The sequence below is a fragment of the Haematobia irritans genome, chromosome 4 (genome assembly GCF_050003625.1).
Source record: "Haematobia irritans isolate KBUSLIRL chromosome 4, ASM5000362v1, whole genome shotgun sequence".
Taxonomy (NCBI): Eukaryota; Metazoa; Arthropoda; class Insecta; order Diptera; family Muscidae; genus Haematobia; species Haematobia irritans.
Window position 1 is genome coordinate 205,275,787 of NC_134400.1, and position 23,579 is coordinate 205,299,365.

The 23,579-nt window shown below is 35.8% G+C and overlaps 1 protein-coding gene across 2 annotated transcripts in view; it reads left to right on the forward strand.

Annotated features, from left to right (window-relative positions):
* Positions 1–23,579, forward strand: part of ko (Stork-head domain-containing protein knockout) — a 283,660-nt gene that overhangs the window by 182,576 nt on the left and 77,505 nt on the right. Inside the window, exon 2 of one of the 2 annotated variants that reach the window (XM_075304326.1) lies at positions 18,181–19,299. In XM_075304326.1, the coding sequence (XP_075160441.1) occupies positions 19,165–19,299 (135 nt within the window). In that variant the 5' untranslated portion in view covers positions 18,181–19,164. The remainder of the gene's footprint in view (positions 1–18,180; positions 19,300–23,579) is intronic. The other variant, XM_075304327.1, reaches the window with a different exon arrangement.

Below are 23,579 nucleotides of genomic sequence, written 5' to 3' on the forward strand. Positions count from 1 at the left end.
ATTTCTAAGTGTAGAATTTCATTATTTTAAATTTGATCTGAAGAAGGTCAATGACTTCTCCCAAATTACCAAAGAAAATTTCCCAAAAATTATAAATGAGAAATTCTTTTACAAAGTCGCACATACAAATAATTTTTGGGCCTTATTGTGCTAATTTCATTTCATGCTTAAAAGCCTCGCAAGTAACTTTTTTTGTGAAATTTTTGTAATGAACAATGTCATTGACATTGCCAAAAAGAAAAACAAAAATAATAAATAATCATTATAAGTCATACGATTCACAAACAAAAACCGTTACAAATCCCATTAAAGTACGAGGCAAGTGTATCAATTTTTTTTTAAACACCACCACCCTAATGTCCATGACTCGAAACTAAGAATTACACAATCTTCCGCCAACTAAAATTTGCTATCAATTTTCCGGTGTTGTTGTCTTCAAACAAAACACAACCACAAAGTTAAGCGCAAGGGAGTGGCTTTGATGTTTTTTTTTTGCACCTCGCCCAAGGAAATTCTATGGCTTTGACTTTTCAACAGTTTTTGTTTTCTGAAGGAAGACGATGTTGTCGTCGCTTATGCTTTTGGTTGGAAGTATGGAAAGAAAATAGAATTTCTTATTCTTAAACAAAATGGACACATGAATGCTTACAAAAAATCCCAAGAACTCAAAAAACCCAAAAGTGTGATGATGGTGTGTCATTGTATCAATGATGAAAACTTCACTTCATATTTTTTCTGAGATCTTTTTGGTTTTGTTGGTCATTGTGGTCTTTATTGTTTGAGTCTCGGCTTTTGATTCCTTTGGTGCAAACTTTTGAGATTCATTGTTGCTGTATGAGTAGGTTGTGTGAATCTTTAAAATTTTACTTAAATTTAGTCCTTGAATTCATAGAATAAAATAATAAGTTCTGGGGATTTTTTGTTCATATACCAGTGCTGTCATGGCAGAAGGCAACATTCCTATGATTTGAAATCTAAATTCTGTAGATTTTTATCGCCATTAGGAGACCAAATTTGAAATATCTCTTTATGGACCTAAAAGCCCTAAGGCCTCCCTGGAGGAACTGTAGGGCCGAATATTTGACGCCAAAAGCTATTTGAAATTGTTAGCTATTCGCTGGTTGACGTTCTGGCAACGAAAATCGTTAGTTTGACGTAGCTAGTTCGGGACTTGGAGTTTTGGTCTTGTTGTTGTTGGTTCATTCCTGGTGTAAGATTTTCGTTGGTTTTCCGTTGCTAATTCGGGAAGTGGGGTTTCGATCTTGTGCTGCTCTAGCTTGTGCGACTTCGTTGGTCCATTTAGCTAGTTCGGTTTCTCATTTTTCACAGCAAAGTTGATTCGGTCGGTAAAGGTGCTAGTGAATGAAACTACAATAGTGTGGGAGCTAACTAGGTGCCAAAGCTACTAGAGCGAAAGCAAACTAAAAGCCGAAGCGATTAGTTCGGAAGCAAGCGTTTTTTTTTTTTGAGGTCAGATGTCAATCCGATATTTCGGGTTCATTTAGACTATTCACAAACCACAAGTGGTGAACTTCTCTCTCTCCCTCTTTTATCAATGAGTGCTGCACCAATTACTGTTAAACTCACTGATAAGGGACCTCCTTCCTAGTGCCGAATCCGAACGGCGTTTCCCATTACGGTAAAACCACTTTATACCTCATTCACATTACACTTCCAAAATCTACGATAACTAGATTTCAACTGTCATTAGCCTTATAAAAAAGGGATTTCAAATCTACTTTTAGTAGATTTCGAGCCTAATGTGAATGAGCTATTAAGAGAAGTTTAATGCACTCCGATATGTACCCCGCATTACTGAGAGGGAATAAACCACCGCGGAAAAACTTTATGATAATCCGTCGAAACTGCCATTGAACCCTCGATACAATGAGGGCATGCAATCCCTTACACCACATTTAGTGCGGAAACAAGTCAATTGCAGAAGCTAAAGTGGGGAAGCAAGCTAAATGTCCATACATTTAGTGCGGAAGCAAGCTACAAACAGAAGTGATTAGAGCGGAAGTGATCTAAAGACCAAAACAATTAGTGCGGAACCTAAAAACCGAAGCAATTAGTGCTGAAGAAAACTTAGCTTCCAGTGAGGAAGAAAGCTAAATACCGAAGCGATTAGTGCGGAAGCAAACTGGTTACCGAAACTAATAGTGCGGAATCAAGCTACAAACAGAAGTGATTAGAACGGAAGCGATCTAAAGACAAAAAAACACTTAGTGCGGAAGCAAGCTAAAAACCGAAGCAAGTAGTGCGGAAGAAAACTTAGTTGCCGAAGTTTCCAGTGAGGAAGAAAGCAAAATACCGAAGCGATTAGTGCGGAAGCAAACTGGTTGCCGAAACTAATAGTGCGGAAGCAAGCTAGTTACCGAAGCTACCAGTTCCAAAGCAAACTAGTTGCAGACGCTAGTAGTGCGGAAGCATGCTATATGTCCAAGCAATTAGTGCGGAAGAAAGCTATGCTCGTTACCGAAGCTACCAGTAAGAAAGAAAGCTAAATACCAGAGCGATTAGTTCGCACGCAAGCCGGTTGCCGAAACTAATAATGGGAAGCAAGCCGGTTGCCGAAACTAATAGTGCGGAAGCAAGCCGGTTGCCGAAACTATTAGTGCGCACGCAAATCGGTTGCCGATACTATTAGAGCGGAAGCGAGCTGGTTGCCGAAACTAATAGTGCGGAAGCAAACTAGTTGCCGCAGCTACTAGTGCGGAAGTAGTTACTGCGGAAGCAAGCTAAAAACCGAAGCGATTGGTGTGGAGTAGTATTACTTAGTGTGAACGGATGGAAAAACTCGGATTGATATACTCGTACAAGGATGGCGAAGAAATATTGCTCAAACTCCGAATATCTGAATGTACTCATACTCATACTATCACTAAATGTACTCATACTCATCCAAACTGCATCTTTGCCTTATATACAGTGGTTCCAGATTGTTTTTTTTTTTTTTGGAAATAATTTAATTTTGGAACGCATAAAGATATCAAAATAATTTTGTCTCTGTTTAAAAGCTGAGGTGTTTTACTCTAAATTTGCAAATTTGTGGAGTTGGGCCATGGGCTACCCAATATGAAATTTTTTGCTTTGTTTTGCAAATCCGCAATTATAAGCAGAATTTCATATGTTTTCCATTGCTGGATAGAACTTGTAAAACCCCACAACAAAAGACCGTTAGGGGACATGTGCTGATATCGAATTTGTTCCTTAAGCCAAATGGGGTCTATATATAATTATGGACTGATATGAAACAGTTTTTCACCAGATTTCAACTGGATCGGGAGAAATTTACTTTTAGAGGAGGATGTGGAAGTTAACCCAGGAGATTAGTTTATATGGAGGAGGCTAATTTTAGACCGATATGACCTGACCCTATGTTTGAATGATTAATAGAGACCATAAACTGACATAAGGTACTAAATTAAAACAGGATCTAATGAACTTTTCTTCTCCAAGAGGCTCCGGATCCCAGCAAAAAACAAAAAAAAAAATGGAGCACTATTTCAGCAGGATTGTAAGGCAGAGAGGCAGTACCAACTGCTTACAAAACAACCGAATCAGCGCTGATTTTTGTGGGCGATGTCCCGATTTAGAGCAGTTTCTACATAGCACTGATAGAGAGGCAGTAGCAACTGCTTACAAAACAACCGAATCAGCGCTAATTTTTGTGGGCAATGTCCCGATTTAGAGCAGCTTCTACATAGCGCTGATATAATTGCTCATTTTAATAGAAATATTGCTCAGAAGTGATATATAATCTTGAGTATAGCATTGTTGGCGTGGAGGAAACCAGCAGTACTTTTCATGCATCTATACTGCATGAATTGGTTGCAATAACGTAAACGAATGATCATAAACTAGTTTGATTACTCATTTACGTTATTGCCACCGACTCATGCCTATTTATTGTATACCAAAAAGCGCAACTAAGCTCTTACTGCTGAAGTATTTTTTGCTGGAATGTCGAATATGGGGATCGGTTTATATAGAGGCTATATATAATTATCAAACGATGTGGATCAATTTTTGCATTGTTGTTAGAAGACACATATTAACATCAAGTACCAAATTTCGGATGGATCGGTGGATTGTTCCTCCAGTAGACTCCAGAAATCAAATAAATGGATTTATATGGGTGCTATACCTAAAAGTAATTTATATAATTAACAAGTATATACGGACGTAAGTTCGGCCAGGCCGAAGCTTATATGCCCTCCACCATGGATTGCGTAGAAACTTCTACTGAAGCAGATGTCAAGGTATCTTAGAACTTCCTAACACCGCAATATATACCACATAGACCATACGTGGTATATATTAAACTAAAAAAGGCCGATTAAATACGTATATAATTAAGTTTAAAGTTTCTATAGAAATAAAATTTTGACAAACATTTTCTATAGAAGTAGAATTTTGACAAAAATTCTACAGAAATAAAATTTGGAAAAAAATTTTCTATAGAAATAAAATGTTGACAAAATTTTTTATAGAAATAAAATTTTGTATAGAAATAAAATTTTGACAAAATTTTCTACAGAAATAAAATTTTGACAAAATTTTCTATAGAAATAACATTTTGACAATGTTTTCTATAAAAATAAAATTTTGGTAGATTATTTTTGGCTCGAGTGGCAATCATGATTATGAACCGATATGGACCAATTTTTGTGTGATTGGGGATCGGCTATATATAACTATAGACCGATACGGACCAATTTTGGCATGGTTATTAGCGGCCTTATACTAACACCACGTTGCAAATTTCAACCGGATCGGATGAAGTTTGCTCATCCAAGAGGCTCCAGAGATCAAATCTGGGGAACGGTTTATATGGGGGCTATATATAATTATGGACCGATTTCGACCAATTTTTGCATGGGTGTTTGAGGTCATATATTAACACCACGTACCAAATTTCAACCGGATCGGATAAATTTTGCTCCGCTAAGAGGCTCCGGATGTCAAATCGGGGGATCGGTTTATATGGGGTCTATATAAAGGGTGATTCTTTTGAGGTTAGGATTTTCATGCATTAGTATTTGACAGATCACGTGGGATTTCAGACATGGTGTCAAAGAGAAAGATGCTCAGTATGCTTTGACATTTCATCATGAATAGACGAACGATCTGCCACAACGTCGAATTTTCAGTGAATGGGCCCTAGAAAAGTTGGCAGAAAATCCGCTTTTTTATCGACAAATTTTGTTCAGCGATGAGGCTCATTTCTGGTTGAATGGCTACGTAAATAAGCAAAATTGCCGCATTTGGAGTGAAGAGCAACCAGAAGCCGTTCAAGAACTGCCCATGCATCCCGAAAAATGCACTGTTTGGTGTGGTTTGTACGCTGGTGGAATCATTGGACCGTATTTTTTCAAAGATGCTGTTGGACGCAACGTTACGGTGAATGGCGATCGCTATCGTTCGATGCTAACAAACTTTTTGTTGCCAAAAATGGAAGAACTGAACTTGGTTGACATGTGGTTTCAACAAGATGGCGCTACATGCCACACAGCTCGCGATTCTATGGCCATTTTGAGGGAAAACTTCGGAGAACAATTCATCTCAAGAAATGGACCGGTAAGTTGGCCACCAAGATCATGCGATTTGACGCCTTTAGACTATTTTTTGTGGGGCTACGTCAAGTCTAAAGTCTACAGAAATAAGTCAGCAACTATTCCAGCTTTGGAAGACAACATTTCCGAAGAAATTCGGGCTATTCCGGCCGAAATGCTCGAAAAAGTTGCCCAAAATTGGACTTTCCGAATGGACCACCTAAGACGCAGCCGCGGTCAACATTTAAATGAAATTATCTTCAAAAAGTAAATGTCATGGACCAACGTTTCAAATAACGAACCGATGAGATTTTGCAAATTTTATGCGTTTTTTTTTTTAAAAAAGTTATCAAGCTCTTAACAAATCACCCTTTATAACTATGTACCGATGTGGACCAATTTTTGCATGGTTGTTAGAGACCATGTACTAAAACCATGTACCAAATTTCAGCTTGATCGGATGAAATTTACTTCTTTTAGAGCAATCGCAAGCCAAATTTGGGGGTTCGTTTATATGGGGGCTATACGTAAAAGTGGACCGATATGGACCAATTTTTGCATGGTTGTTAGAGACCATATACTAACACCATGTACCAAATTTCAGGCGGATCGGATGAAATTTGCTTCTCTTAGAGGGTCTGCAAGCCAAATTTGGGGGTCCGTTTATATGGGGGCTATATGTAAAAGTGAACCGATATGGCCCATTTGCAATACCATCCGACCTACATCAATAACAACTACTTGTGCCAAGTTTCAAGTCGATAGCTTGTTTCGTTCGGAAGTTAGCGTGATTTCAACAGACGGACGGACGGACATGCTCAGATCGACTCAGAATTTCACCACGACCCAGAATATATATACTTTATGGGGTCTTAGAGCAATATTTCGATGTGTTACAAACGGACTGACAAAGTTAATATACCCCCATCCTATAGGTTAGGTTAGGTTATGTGGCAGCCCGAGGTATCAGGCTCACTTAGACTATTCAGTCCATTGTGATACCACAGTGGTGAACTTCTCTCTTATCACTGAGTGCTGCCCGATTCCATGTTAAGCTCAATGACAAGGGACCTCCTTTTTATAGCCGAGTCCGAACGGCGTTCCACATTCCAGTGAAACCACTTAGAGAAGCTTTGAAACCCTCAGAAATGTCACCAGCATTACTGAGGTGGGATAATCCACCGCTGAAAAACTTTTTGGTGTTCGGTCGTAGCAGGAATCGAACCCACGACCTTGTGTATGCAAGGCGGGCATGCTAACCATTGCACCACGGTGGTTCCCACCCCCATCCTATGGTGGAGGGTTTAAAAATGTAATTGATGTTGATTGCAAAATTCAATTAATGTTTTCATTAAAAATGCAGCAATTTTCAATTCATTTCTTAAATGACTTATTTTTTTGAAATAAATTTTTAATTAAAAATTAAAACATTTTCCGTCACTATTTTAATTGACTTAGTCTTCTGAATTTGATTAAAAAGTTAATTGTGTCAAATTATCTTTTAATTAAATATTTTAAAATTTTCAATCATTCACTTAATTAACTTAAAAAGTTAATTGTATAAATTAATTAATTAATTGAAAATATGTTCAACTTCAAATATTTTTTTTTCTGTATACCCCAATTCTTAAATTCTAAAAATTGTGAAAAAATATTCTCTAATTATTCTTAATAATATTTTTTTTTACATAAAAATGAAACCTAATTCAGAGATTATTCAAGAGAAGCTCCGCGGTATTTGTAAATTTCACTTTAGAATCATTGTGAATTTTTCGGCTGAGTTTTGCTTTTGTGGTCTTTTTTTTAATTTGTTGGCCTTATAGTCTGGGATCTTTTTAGTTTGATTGTTGATAGGTATGCTATTGTGTGTGCTTTTTAGTTTTTGTTTAAAAATGGGCTTAAATCTCTGGTCCAAGATGTGGAGAATAAAAAAAAGCGTAGTATTTGTGGCGGCTTCACACACATAACCCGACTATTGTTAGCAGTTTTTGGAAGTTCTGTTTTTTTTCGCCAATATCTCTGCAAAGGTTTTATGGCGGCTAGGGTTTTGTTTGCTGTGGTTTGGTTTCGTTTGGTTATGGTCTTGGTCTCTGTGGTAGGGCCGTTTTACTTTACCTCTCTCCCTCTCTAAGTTTCTTCTGACTGGTCATGGTGGTGGTATTTTTTATACTCTTATAATGGACAGAATAAGACGGACATTCGCCATGCATGGACAGACAGAAAGATTGCCATAGACAGACAAAGAAGTGGCCAAAGCCGAGACCATGGCTCTTATGATATCCCACATAATGAAATGGAAGTGGTGGAATAAATAAATATTAAGAAAAAAAAACAAAAACAAAAACAAAAACAGATAATAATAATACAAAATACATTAATAAATAACAGCATAGTGAGATAGTCGCACTAAGGTATGTAGGTGATGAGATCATTGCTTTTGCTTTTTCAAACCCCTCGACTTGTCGAAGGTCCATCCATGTGTATGGCATTCTTCTCTTAATGTATGTGTGCGTGCGTGCGTGAATTTTTTGTGGTAAATTTCTCATTTATAGATGCGAATGTTGATTATGAAGGATTGCTTTAATTTAGGAGATCTAACATAGTAACGAATATGCTGGTCTTTTTGGTTTACCTGACCTAAGAGTCATTCATCTATGGGGCAAAGTGATTAACTGCAACTTATGCAAAAATTTACAATAATTTTGCTTATAAGCAAAATTTCACCAAATGAGTGATGACCCTAATGGATTATCATTACATGAATAGACAGATATACATATATAAAGAAAATATATTTTTTTAACTTAATAAAAAACAAGTATATACGGCCGTAAGTTCGGCCAGGCCGAATCTTATGTACCCTCCACCATGGATTGCGTAGAAACTTCTACGAAAGACTGTCATCCACAATCGAATTAATTTGGTTGTGGTATCTTAAAACTTCTTAACATCGTTTACTAAATTGTGAGTTAGTCCATACGTGGTATATATTAGACAAAAAAAGGTATGTATAGGTAAGTCTACAAATAATTACGAATCGATATGGACTTTTGCACGGTACGTAGAGAGCCAGAATTGAAATATGAGGGTCGCTTATATGTGGGCTATATACAATTATGAACTTGATATGGACCAATTTTTGTGTGATTGGGGATCGATTTATCTGAGGGCTATATATAACTATAGACCGATATGGACCTAGTTAGGCATGGTTGTTAACGGCCAGCACATACTAGCACAATGTACCAAATTTCACCTGACTCGGATGAAATTTGCTCCTCCAAGAGGTTCCAAAACTAAATCTCGGGATTGGTTTATATGGGGGCTATATATTATTATGAACTGATATGGACCACGTACCAAATTTCAACCAGATCGGATGAATTTTGCTTCTCCAAAAAGCACCGGAGGTCAAATCTGGGGATCGGTTTATATGGGGGCTATATATAATTGTGGACTGATATGAACCAATTACTGCATGGTTGTTGGATACCATTTGCTAACATCAAATCATATATGGGGGCTATATATGATTTTGGACTGATATGGACCACTTTTGGCATGGTTGTTAAATATCATGTACTAACCTCACGTACCAAATTTCCAGCGAATGGGATGAATTTTGCTCTTCCAAGGGGCTCCGTTGGTCAAATCTGTGGATCGGTTTATATGGGGGCTATATATAATTATGGACCGATTTCGACCAATTTTTGCATGGGTGTTTGAGGTCATATGTTAACACCACATACCAAATTTAAACCGAATCGGTTGAATTTTGCTCTTCCACGAGGCTGCGGAGGTCATATCTGGGGATCGGTTTATATGGGGGCTATATATAATTATGAGCCGATGTGGACCAATTATTGCATGGTTGTTAGAGACCTTATACTAACACCATGTACCAAATTTCAGCCGGATCGGATGAAATTTGCTTCTCTTAGAGGATCGGCAAGCCAAATTTGGGGGTCCGTTTATATGGGGGCTATATGTAAAAGTGGAGTGCAATACCATCCGACCTACGTCAATAACAACTACTTGTGTCAAGTTTCAAGTCGATAGTTTGTTTCGTTCGGAAGTTAGTGTGATTTCAACAGACGGACGGATGGACGGACGGACATGCTCAGATCGACTCAGAATTTCACCACGACCCAGAATATATATACTTTATGGGGTCTTAGAGCAATATTTCGATGTGTTACAAACGGAATGACAAAGTTAATATACCCCCCATCCTTTGGTGGAGGGTATAAAAATTAGTCCATGCGCATCCCAAAAAAAACAGAGGCCATTACTTTGCCAGCGGACTTTTGAGTCTTTCCACGCTTCGGAGACGATTCACCGGTGGCTGTCCATTCAGCCGACTGTCGATTGGACTCAGGAGTGTAGTGATGGAGCCATGTTTCATCCATTGTCACATATCGACGGAAAAACTCGGGTGTATTACGAGTTAAAAGCTACAAACACCGCTCAGAATCATCAACACGTTGTTGTTTTTGGTCAAATGTGAGCTTGCGCGGCACCCATTTTGCACAGAGCTTCCGCATATCCCAATATTGATGAATGATATGACCAACACGTTCCTTTGATATCTTTAAGGCCTCTGCTATCTCGATCAACTTCATTTTACAGTCATTCAAAATCATTTTGTGGATTTTTTTGATGTTTTCGTCGGTAACCACCTCTTTCGGGCGTCCATTGCGTTCACCGTCCTCCGTGCTCATTTCACCACGCTTGAATTTTGCTTACCAATCAATTATTGTTGATTTCCCTGGGGCACAGTCCGGAAACTCATTATCAAGCCAAGTTTTTGCTTCCATCGTATTTTTTCCCTTCAGAAAACAGTATTTTATCAAAACACGAAATTCCTTTTTGTCAATTTTTTTCACAATAACAAAAGTTGCTTCACAAAAGAAGCTCTATCTCACAAACTAATTGACTTACAGACGTCAAATTTTTACACGAATCATTTGAAGGTTGGTACTATATAAAAATAATTGCATTTAATACTAGCGACGCCATCTATGTGTCAGACCGGGGACTTATCAGCCAACCTGTTATATATGGGAGCTATATCTCAATCTGAACCGATTTCGATGAAATTTTGCACATACAGTTAGTGCTATAGAAGATTACATTTGGCCAACTTTGAGTAAGATCGGTTGATACACAGAAAAAAAATCACCAAAATATTTCCAATTAAAAAGTTAATTGAAGTTGAAATTTTTTTCAATTAATAAATTAATTGGTACAATTAACTTTTTAATCAAGATAGAAACATTAAGTTAATTAAGTCAATGATTGAACATTTTAAATTTTTTAATTAAAAAGTTAATTGATACAATTAACTTTTAATCAAATTCGGAAGATTAAGTCAGTTTATGATGATGATGAACATTTTTTTTTAAATTTTTAGTTAAAATTTTTTTTCGAACAATCAATTGTTAATCCAAATAAAAATTCTAAGCCAATTCAGAATGTAATTGAAAATAGTTACCTTTTTTAATTAATAAATTAATTGAGTTTTGCAATCAACATCAATTAAATTTTTAATTGAATCAATTACAAAATTAATTGAAATTTGGCAATGAAATCAATTAATTTTTTAATCAAGAATTTTTTCTATGCCCAATTAAAACTGTGATTGATACTATCATTTTCGTGATTGAAGACATTTCAATTAAAAAATTAATTGGATCAATTAATTTCGTGATTGAATCAGAAAAAAAATTTTTGTGTGTAAATAAGGATTTTATGGGCAAATTTGGGAAAATCGGGCGATACATATATATGGGGGCTATAGCAAAATCTGAACCGGTCTCGATGATTTTTTGCACATATAGTTAGTGCTATAAAAGATTAAAGTAAGCCAAGTTTGAGTAAGAGCGGTTGATAAATAAGAGTTTTGTGGCCAAATTTGGGAAAATCGGGCGATACATATATATGAGAGCTACATCTAAATCTGAACCGATTTCAATGAAATTTTGCAGACTTGAAGAGTGATGAAAAATATTACTTTGTGCCAAATTGGCACGATCGGTGAGTAACAAAGCGCAACATGACCCCATTTGTCGAAATCGGGCGATACATATATATGGGAGCTATATCTAAATTTGATCCGATTTCTTCCAAATTCAATAGCGTTCGTTCTTGTGCCCAAAAAAAGATTCTGTACCAAATTTTATCAAAATCGGTTAATAATTGCGACCGGAATCCTGCAAACAATAAATACATGGACAGACGGACGGACGGACGGACACCAAGTGCTAAATCGACTCAGGAGGTGATTCTGAGTCTATCGGTATATATTTTATGGGGTCTAAAATCAATATTTCTGGTAGGCACATTTTTTTCGGCAGATCAAAGATCAAAGATTAGGGTATAATTATAAAAATTATTTATTTGTCACAATATCATAAATTCACATCCAAAACACTGGATTGGGATGATGCAGATTCAGTACAACGGCTATTGAATGTACGTCATATGACAAGGCCATGTTAAATTCATCGCTTCTGCGCCAATTTTGCACCACTTTCGGATCTAAAAAGAACATTTTAAGTACTTTTTTGGCGACGCTTTTTTTTGCTGGGTTTGGGATAATAAACATTAATTTTTTACAAAATTACTTAAGTCAATTAACAATAAACTCAACTGGAAAACGTGATATGTACGCTGATATCTATTCATTCATCCATTCATATTCATACACATGTCAATCTATTTTAAATTCATTTGGTATCGATGAATATGGTCTGTCAATTGTCTATGTTGTTGTTGTTGTTGTTTTTCTTAAAGGAATCTATCCATATCCATATTCATAGCTGATGAGGCTATAGATTTCCTAGTTGCGGTGCCTTTAGCACAACAGATTAGCACCTCTATTGTCTTTTTGGCATTTGATGATAATGGCAAATGTCTACTATTATATTTAATACCCATTAACATTAATAGTAAGCAGCAATTTATTGCACATTATGATTGATTTTGCATGATGCCAATATTCAAATACTCGCTTACACTTGTATTGATTGATGAATGGTGGGTGGGGTAGGTACTCGCCCATAATCATGTATTCATTATTTGTCTTCGATTTGGGTAGACAGTCGTACATATTTAGATGAATATACTCTCAGTTAGACGCAAGTCAGTGTTACTCATTACCAACAATGAATTCATTCGGTATTTATTGCTCGTATATTCTCAGGTTACCGTTTGTGTTGTATGGAATGGCGACAATAACGAAGACAACGTATACGACGCATATTGCCTGAATAAGAATTGCATTAAGATCACCCACCACCACCACCACCACCGATCACTTTGTGGTTTATTTACATATATGTATGCACTCGTATAGAGAGATTTGTCTGTGTGTGTATGGGTATTTCCATATATTTTTGAAATTGAGATGAAATTCTTTATAGAGAACGAACAAAAACAAGGAAGTCTATTATTAAATTTTTACTTATTATACTCTCGCCAAAGAAAAATTTTAATAATTTTAAGTAAATTTATTATTAAAATTTGGCAAAAAGTGAACCCACCATCAATGAAAATGTAGATTAATTTTAGAAAATTTTAACTAAAATATTTTACTAACTGTAACATGATATAAATATGTTAATAGTATTTGTCAAATTGAAGGAAATTTACTATAAATAATAAAATTTTTCTGTTGTTTAAGAAGAGAGGAATTTTGAAGGAAAATTTTTTGAGTTAATAATTATTAAAATATCTTTACGAAGTTCAAAACAGGTACAACTTATGTAAAATTTAACCATTTCAGAAACTTATGACCACAATTTCAGTAAACTTCCCTTAATTTGTATAAAAAACAAGTAAGTAAAGTAGAAAGTCGGGCGGGGCCGACTATATCATACCCTAAACCACCATTACAGAATTAGTAATCGTAAGCATTTGTGGGGTAACATATAGGTCTGGGAGATAAACCGCAGTTGCATATTTAAGAAAATTAAGGGGTACATGTCCATGGGTGCTTTGTGTCAATCTGACTAAAGCTCATAGTCAATGTTGCCAGGGAAAATGTTCGGTTTACCCTACAAGGACAAAAAAGTTCCCTACTTTCCCATACATTCCCAAACAATTTTCCCTACTATATTTTTCGTTAAATTTAAAAAATTTTACAAAACAAAAATGGTTTTAAGTACTTTATTTTCTTAAAACATGAATATGCAACGTATATAACTTAGAATATAAATTTGTATTACCACCACGGTTACCACATTTGGTAGATTTCTACCCAAATCAGTAATCTTTTTTGTTAAATCTCTATAAAACTAAAATTTTGGAAAAAGTTTCTATAAACAAATTTTTGTGAGAAATTTTTCTATAGAAATAAAATTTTGACAATAAATTCTATACAAATAAAATTTTGAGAAAAAATTCCACAGAAATAAAATTTTGAAAAAATTCTTTATAGAAATAATATTTTGAAAAAAAAATTCTATAGAAATAAAATGTTGACAAAATTTTCTACAGGAATAAAGTTTACCACACATTGTTAAAAATCAAGCCTTGCCGGCCTCTAATTTTCTCGTCCCTACAAGGCGCTAAATATTAGAAAAACCCTATATATATAGGAATTTCCCCTACTTCTAGCAACACTGGCTGTGTTGATATTGCACCTACGGAGTTAGTATGCCACTAATATTGAGCCCATTATTAAAAAGAGAAAATCGTTAAATTAGTGTGGGTAATAAATTCAAATTTGTAAAAATCGAGCAATATTCTTATGTAAGAGCTACAAGTACGTATAAGTACGATCGGCTAGTACATAAAAATTTGAAATTTGAGTAACATTGGTTAATAAATAAGAGTACTATGGCCGAATTTGGGAAAATCAAGCGATGCATATATATGGAAGCTATATCTAAATCTGAACCAATTTGCATAATATTTTGCGGGTTTGATTAATACCACAAAAGGTTACCTTGTGCAAGATTTGAGTAAGATCAGTTAAGAAATGAGGCCTGTATGGTCAAACATAAGGTTATTAGGGGCGAATTTTTCAAAATCGGGTGATAAATATATGGGAGCTATATGTATATCTGAACCGATTTCAATGAAATTTTGCACATATAGTAAGTACTATAGAGGACTGGATCTAGCCAACTTTTAGTAAGATCGGTTAATAAATAAGGGTTCTATGGCCAAATTTGGGAAAATCGGGCTATACATATATATGGGAGCTATATCTAAATCTGAACCGATTTCGATGATTTTTTGCACATATAGTTAGTGCTATAGAAGACTACATTTAGCCAAATTTGGGTAAGATGGGTTGATAAATAAGGGTTTTATGGCAAAATTAAGAAAAATCGGGCGGTACATATATATGGGAGCTATAGCTAAATCTGAACCGATTTCGATGATTTTTTGCACATATAGTTAGTGCTAAAGAAGATTATATTTAGGCAACTTTGAGTAAGATCGGTTGATAAATAAAGGTTTTGTGGCCAAATTTGGGAAAATCGGGCGATACATATATATGAGAGCTATATCTAAATCTGAACCGATTTGGATGAAATTTTGCAGACTTGAAGGGCGATGAAAAAAATTACCATTTTGCCAAATTTGGTGACGATCCGTTTGAAAAAAAGCGCAACGTGACCCCATTTGTTGAAATCGGGCGATACATATATATGGGAGCTATATCTAAATTTGATTCGATTTCTTCCAAATTCAATTTTGTGCGAATTTCGAATTTAGTAAAATTATGTATGTTACCTGCCTTTTTTCTGAGGGGAATGATGTGAATGAAGTTGACCATCGAGGCCTCGTTAGCGGCATTGACCTCCTTCATCGGCCAAAGAGGAATTTTTATACCCTCCACCATAGGATGGGGGCATATTAACGTTGTCATTCCGTTTGTAACACATCAATATTTCGATGTGTTACTGTGTCTAAGACCCCATAAAGTATATATATTCTGGGTCGTGGTGAAATTCTGAGTCGATCTGAGCATGTTCGTCCGTCCGTCTGTTGAAATCACGCTAACTTCCGAACGAAACAAGCTATGGACTTGAAACTTGGCACAAGTAGTTGTTATTGATGTAGGTCGGATGGTATTGCTATTGATGTAGGTTGGATGGTATTGCAAATGGGCCATATCGGTCCACTTTTATGTATAGCCCCATATAAAAGGATCCCCAAATTTGGCTTGTAGACCCTCTAAGAGAAGCAAATTTCATCCGATCCGGCTGGCATTTGGTACATGGTGTTAGTATATGGTCTCTAACAACTACGCAAAAATTGGTCCACATCGGTCAATAATTATATATAGCCCCCATATAAACTGATCCCCAGAGTTGGCTTGCGGAGCCTCTAAGAGAAGCAAATTTCATCCGATCCGGCTGGCATTTGGTACATGGTGTTAGTATATGGTCTCTAACAACTATGCAAAAGTTGGTCCACATCGTTCAATAATTATATATAGCCCCCATATAAACCGATCCCCCGATTTGGCTGACGGAGCCTCTAAGAGAAGCAAATTTCATCCGATCCGGCTGAAATTTTGGTACATGGTGTTAGTATATGGTCTATAAAAGCCATGCCAAAATTGGTCGAAATCAGTCTATAATTATATATAGCCCCTATATAAACCGATCCCCAGATTTGACCTCCGGAGCCCCTTGGAAGAGCAAAATTCATCCGATTCGGTTGAAATTGGGTACGTGATGTTAGTATATGGTATCAACAACCATGCCAAAAAGTGGTCCATATCAGTCCATAATCATATATAGCCCCCATATAAACCGATCCCGAGATTTGGTTTTGGAGCCTCTTGGAGGAGCAAATTTCATGCGAGTCAGTTGAAATTTGGTCCATTGTGCTAGTATATGGCCGTTAACAACCATGCCTAACTAGGTCCATATCGGTCTATAGTTATATGTAGCCCTCAGATAAATCGATCCCCAATCACACAAAAATTGGTCCATATCAATAATTGTATATAGCCCCCATATAAGCGACCCCCATATTTCAATTCTGGTTCCCTACGTACCGTGCAAAAGTCCATTCGTAATTATTTGTAGACTTACCCACACATACCTTTTTTGTCTAATATATACCACGTATGGACTAACTCACAATTTAGAAAACGATTTAAGATACCACAATCCAAGTAATTCGATTGGGGATAACAGTCTTTCGTAGAAGTTTCTACGCAATCCATGATGGAGGGTACATAAGATTCGGCCTGGCCGAACTTATGGCCGTATATATTTGTTTATGTTTAAAAACATAAAGAGACGTCGCATGAACAAAATCTGAGGAATACAAACTCATGGAGAAAAATCGGCTCAATTAAACGTTGATACTCATGAAACGAAACTCGGTTGCATATACTGCACTACAATGATTTCAATGTTGCGATTATTATCTGTAGTCAACTATCGAGCCACCCATCGCAGATACAGTTTTCTCATACCCAAAATTTGGCGATATTAGTTTCGTGTTTGAGAGTTGTAGCTCTTTGGTGTTCTTGGATCCTAACGTCTAGTGTGGAGTCGGTGTCAGCTCCCTTGGTTTGACAGGACCCGCTACCGGTCGCTCGTGATTGGAGATTGTAGGCCAAATATTTGTGCATTCATTTTGAGGTCTCAGAACCTGAAGATTATGGAAGAACCCTTGTCAGATAGAACATCCTGAATGTGGTATAATTTCTTTTGTTTATCCCAAAGTACTTCAGGGTTTGACGACAGGATTTTGGACCTATATATGAAAGGTTCTTCCTAAGGATTCAAAAGTAGAAAAGTAGATCTTCAAATTGGACAAATCGATTTTTGCTATTTTAGAGATGTCAGTCAAAATCGACTGATCGACTTTTAACGGAAAATTCGACATTGGATTAAAATGTCGAATATGACAAATATTTCTATGGTAACTCTGAGAGTATCTGTAGACGATATCCTTTATTTACAACATTTTTTGAAGAAGTCGAACTCCGGAAAAGTTAAATTTTCCACATTTTAAAATGGCGATAGGTGGAAAAGTCGACTTTTCATAGCAGTTGTGAAATTGAAAATCTGATCTTATTTAGAAAATTGTCTCTCATATACGCGAGGGTTTGTGATCCTCATTAGTACGAAGAAATTCACTTCCGAAGTTTTTTCCGCAATTCTTTTGGCCTGTTTTGACTTCGAATTTCAGTCTAGTAATACCACCATTGGTGAATTTCTCTTGTATCATTGAGTGCTGCCCGATTTTAGTTTAAGCTGAATCATATTAAACTCATCTTTTTTGCCGATTTAGGACGGCGTTTTATACTCAGAGAATTTTGCATTTGAACAAAATAAAAAAAGGTGTACACCTAATATAGATCTATAGACACAGAATCAATCATTTTTGGGTTCGAAACCACATCTTTTGCAATGAGTTTATTTTTCTTTGGCATAAGTTTTATGTTTGTATGGACTCCCCCATATTCTCCCATCAAACTTGTCTTATTAGGGCTCAGACACTAAGTGCTTTTTTATTTGTTCTCTTTTAAGTGTATAACTATGTTGCTCGTATTTGCTTTTAATAAAAATATAAAACTCCATCCATCCATACGAACTCAACTAACTTCTCTTTATGTTTGTCTGTCTCATTCTCATTTCAGCAGAGCAGTCAACAATCAATTTCTTTTGTATTGTCTTCAGTCAGTATTGAGCGTAATGTAGCCAGGAGAATTGGGGCTAATAAAGAAAGAGTAATTGGAGTAAATGGGAGTACATGGGAGTACATGAAGACAAGTATAACAACAACAACATACTGCAACAAGTAGTTGTGGAGCATTAGCAAGAGCAGAGAGTGAGATTTGTTGTTGACAAAATTGAAGTGAATTTAGTGTTGAGAACAATGAACGAACGAAAAACGAACAACATCAACTAACTGGCGGCAACAGCATAAAACACGACTACCACATCACTCGTTCTCTATAAGAAAACGAAGTTCATAAGTTGTAACGAAGAGATAGCAACAGATCCGACTACGACGACTTGGCTAAAAGGAATCATAACCGGGCTTTGTCAGTTGATTGCCGTCCGTTGTCGTAGTGCGTTGTTTTGCGAAAATTATTGTGGATTTTCGTTTGCCGTTAAGCCGCCGCCGCCGCCACCACCATCATCACCACTATTTAAAGTGTAAAGAGTGAGTGTGCGCGCGCGATGTCAAGGTGATGCGAGTGCGTGTACGTGTGTGTTTGTTAGTATGTTTTGCAATGAGGTGTTACCTATGCCGATTATAGAGTGTTTAGTGAGTGAAAAATAAAAATAAATACCAATAAAAAAACGAAATAAAAAAGATCACCCGTCTGACAAGTTCTATTTCTACATAACCCCGGAAGAATAGCAAAAAAAACAAAGAGTTAAAGTGTCTAACGCGTTTAACACCCGGCTAAAAGTGACGACAGAAAAAAATAACAGAATAAAACAACAAATTAGCCAACGGCTTGTCTGGGCTGCCACCCAAGTCACAATAGCCAAGACCACCATAGATAGCCCACATAATTACATCGAAGACCGGCTTAAAGTCAACTTTGACGCGAACAATACCCAACACCACAATTGGTTTTAATTTGCAGTCTTTAAAGAATTCACAAAAAATGGGTACCAAATCACCGGGTGGACCTCAACGGTGCAGGTTAATTCTCAAGCAATGCCTGGCAATACAGCTATCCAAACCGGGTCATACCTTGGATGATTTCTGGATGTATGACTCAGGCTATATGATTTTTCAGGTAAGTGTTAAGAACGTCACATTCCCATGGGTGCTTAAGTTCTCCCAACATTAACTAACAGTTATCAAAGAATTTATTGGTATTGGTTTTAAGACGCCAATAACGACGTCACCCAACCAACCATCGGCAAATATTTGGTGGGCTAGTTGTTTTTAATTCTCACACTAATTTGTTGAGTTTGCATTTTAAAATTCTCTACATATGGCAGGATGACTATGTGTGTGAGTAAGTGTTTTGGCACCCAATGAGGTGTGTCAGTAAGAATTCGAAGAGGCGCGAGAGGCGTGTGTGTGTCTTTTTGCCTACAGCAATGTCACACTACTTGCACTCACGATGTTTTACTTATTCAGCATAATTACGTATTTTTGTGGGGAAATTTAATAGCCAGCCTGGAGTTTTAAAATTCAAGACCGTTGCTTAGCTTAATTGTAATTTTGCATAATTCACTAGAATGGCCAAGAATTTTTCCGATTTAATGGTGATGGCAAAGTAGCAAAACATTAATATTTTATTACATGAATTTAGGGAATTTTGTTTTATGAGAAATTTTTGTGACAGACCCATTTAGATAGACTTTTATTTTCACGTTAATTGACTTTGTGGAAAGCACAACTGGACTGGAATTGTTAAAAAAAAAAACTTTGAAAAAACGATGTAGATCCACACCCCCAAAAAAGTGAACCTACCTTGAAAGAAAATGTAGGTGAATTTTAGAAAATTTTAATTAAAATAATTTTCTAATTGAAACATGTCATAAATAAGTTAATACCTTTTGTCAAATTGAAGAAAATTTATTAAAAACAATAATTTTTCTGTTTTGTTAAGAAAATTTCATATACTAAAAAAAAAATGGATTTAAAAATTTTAAAAATGTCTTTAGCGCTGTACGAATTTCAAGACAAATACAATTTTAGTACAATTTACTCATTTGAGAGACTAATGAACTTAATTTAAGCAAACTTCTCGCATTTTAGGAAAATATGAACTATTTCATTATACCTTGCGCCACACTGTTGAACAGGGTATTATAAGTTAGTGCATAAGTTTGCAACATCCAGAATAAGACGAGATAGATACATGGTGTCTTTGGCAATAATGCTCAGGGTGGGTCCCTGAGTCGATCTAGCCATGTCCGTCTGTCCGTCCGTTCGTCTGTCTGCAAACACATTTTTGTGATCACAGTCTAGGTCGCAGTTTTAGTCCAATCGACTTCAAATTTGGCACAAGTATGTGTTTTGGCTCAGAATAGAACCCTATTGATTTTGGAAGAAATTGGTTCAGATTTAGATATGGCTCCCATATATATCTTTCGCCCGATATGGACTTATATGGCCCCAGAAGCCAGAGTTTTACCCTAATTTGCTTGAAATTTTGCACCAAGAGAACAATAAGTACTATAGTCAGGTGTGCCAAATTTGGTTGAAATCGGTTCAGATTGAGATATAGCTCTCATATATATATATATATATATATATATATATATATATATATATATATATATATATATATATATATTATATATATATATATATATATATATATATATATATATATTATATATATATATATATATATATATATATATATATATATATATATATATATATATATATATATATATATATATATATATATATATATAAAGGGTGATTCTTTTGAGGTTAGGATTTTCATGCATTAGTATTTGACAGATCACGTGGGATTTCAGACATGGTGTCAAAGAGAAAGATGCTCAGTATGCTTTGACATTTCATCATGAATAGACTTACGATCTGCCACAACGTCGAATTTTCAGTGAATGGGCCCTAGAAAAGTTGGCAGAAAATCCGCTTTTTTATCGACAAATTTTGTTCAGCGATGAGGCTCATTTCTGGTTGAATGGCTACGTAAATAAGCAAAATTGCCGCATTTGGAGTGAAGAGCAACCAGAAGCCGTTCAAGAACTGCCCATGCATCCCGAAAAATGCACTGTTTGGTGTGGTTTGTACGCTGGTGGAATCATTGGACCGTATTTTTTCAAAGATGCTGTTGGACGCAACGTTACGGTGAATGGCGATCGCTATCGTTCGATGCTAACAAATTTTTTGTTGCCAAAAATGGAAGAACTGAACTTGGTTGACATGTGGTTTCAACAAGATGGCGCTACATGCCACACAGCTCGCGATTCTATGGCCATTTTGAGGGAAAACTTCGGAGAACAATTCATCTCAAGAAATGGACCGGTAAGTTGGCCACCAAGATCATGCGATTTGACGCCTTTAGACTATTTTTTGTGGGGCTACGTCAAGTCTAAAGTCTACAGAAATAAGCCAGCAACTATTCCAGCTTTGGAAGACAACATTTCCGAAGAAATTCGGGCTATTCCGGCCGAAATGCTCGAAAAAGTTGCCCAAAGTTGGACTTTCCGAATGGACCACCTAAGACGCAGCCGCGGTCAACATTTAAATGAAATTATCTTCAAAAAGTAAATGTCATGGACCAATCTAACGTTTCAAATAAAGAACCGATGAGATTTTGCAAATTTTATGCGTTTTTTTTAAAAAAAAGTTATCAAGCTCTTAACAAATCACCCTTTATATATATATATATATATATATATATATATATATATAATATATATATATATATATATATATATATATATATATATATATATATATATATATATATATATATATATATATATATATATATATATATATATATATATATATATATATATATATATATATATATATATATATATATATATATATATATATATATATATATATATATATATATATATATATATATATATATATATATATATATATATATATATATATATATATATATCTTTCGCCCGATATGGACTTAAATGGCCCTAGAAGCCAGAGTTTTTGCCTAAGTTGGTTGAAATTTTGCACTAGGAGTACAATTAGTAGTGTAGTCAGGTGTGCTAAATTTTTTTTTGAAATCGCTTCAGATTTAGATATATCTCCCATATATATCTTTCGCCCGATTTTACGTCATATGACCACAGAGGTCAAAGTTGTAGTCCGATTTATCTGAAATTTTGCACAGGGAGTAGAACTAAAATACTAAATATCCATGTGAAATTTGATTGAAATCGGTTCAGATTTCGATATAGCTTCCATATATATGTATTTCCGATTTGGGAAAAAATGGCCAAAATACCCACATTTTTCGTATAAAATCGAATTGCTAAGTCGAAAACTTGTAAAAGTCACTCAAATTTTCCTTTATTTCTAATACATATCTATCGACCGATAAATCGTAAATACATTAAATGGCAAATACACTTTTGTGAAGTTGCCCCAAAATTGGTTCAGATTAAAATGTTTCCCAAATTTTTTTACTAACAGTACCAGTGTACCATCCCATGTCATTAGCCGACTTAAATTTTAAGTCTATAGATTATAAATTTTGTTCAGATGGAGTCAGATTAAACTGTATGTATTTGGGACAAAACTCCTTTTATATAGCACCCAACACATTTGACGGATTTGATATAGTATCGAAAATGTGAATTTACAAAGTGGTGCAGGGTATAATATAGTCGGCCCCGCCCGACTTTAGACTTTCCTTACTTGTTTTTTATACCCACCACCATAGAATGGTGACGGGGGTATAATAAGTTTGTCATTCTGTTTGTAACACATCGAAATATCGATTTCCGACTATATAAAGTATATATATTCTTGATCAGCGAGAAATTCGAAGACGGTATAACGATGTCCGTCTGTCTGTCTGTCTGTTGTAATCACGCTACAGTCTTCAATAATGAAGCAATCGTGCTGAAATTTTGCACAAACTCGTCTTTTGTCTGCAGGCAGGTCAAGTTCTAAGATGGGCTATATCGGTCCAGGTTTTGATATAGTCCCCATATAAACCGACCTCCCAATTTGGGGTCTTGGGCTTATAGAAATCGAAGTTTTTATCCAATTTGCCTGAAATTTGAAATCTAGAGGTATTTTATGACCATAAGGAGGTGTGCCGAAAACGGTGAGTATCGGTCCATATTTTAGTATAGCCCCCATATAGACCGATCTCCCGATTTTACTTCTTGTGCTTATAGAAACCGCAGTTTTTATTCAATTTACTTGAAATTGGAAATCTAGAGGTATTGTAGGACCTCAAATACGTGTGCCAAAAATTGTGAGTATCGGTCCATATTTTGGTATAGCCCCCATACAGACCGATCTCCCGATTTTACTTATTGGGCTTATAGAAACCGCAGTTTTTATTCAATTTACCTGAGATTGGAAATATAGAGG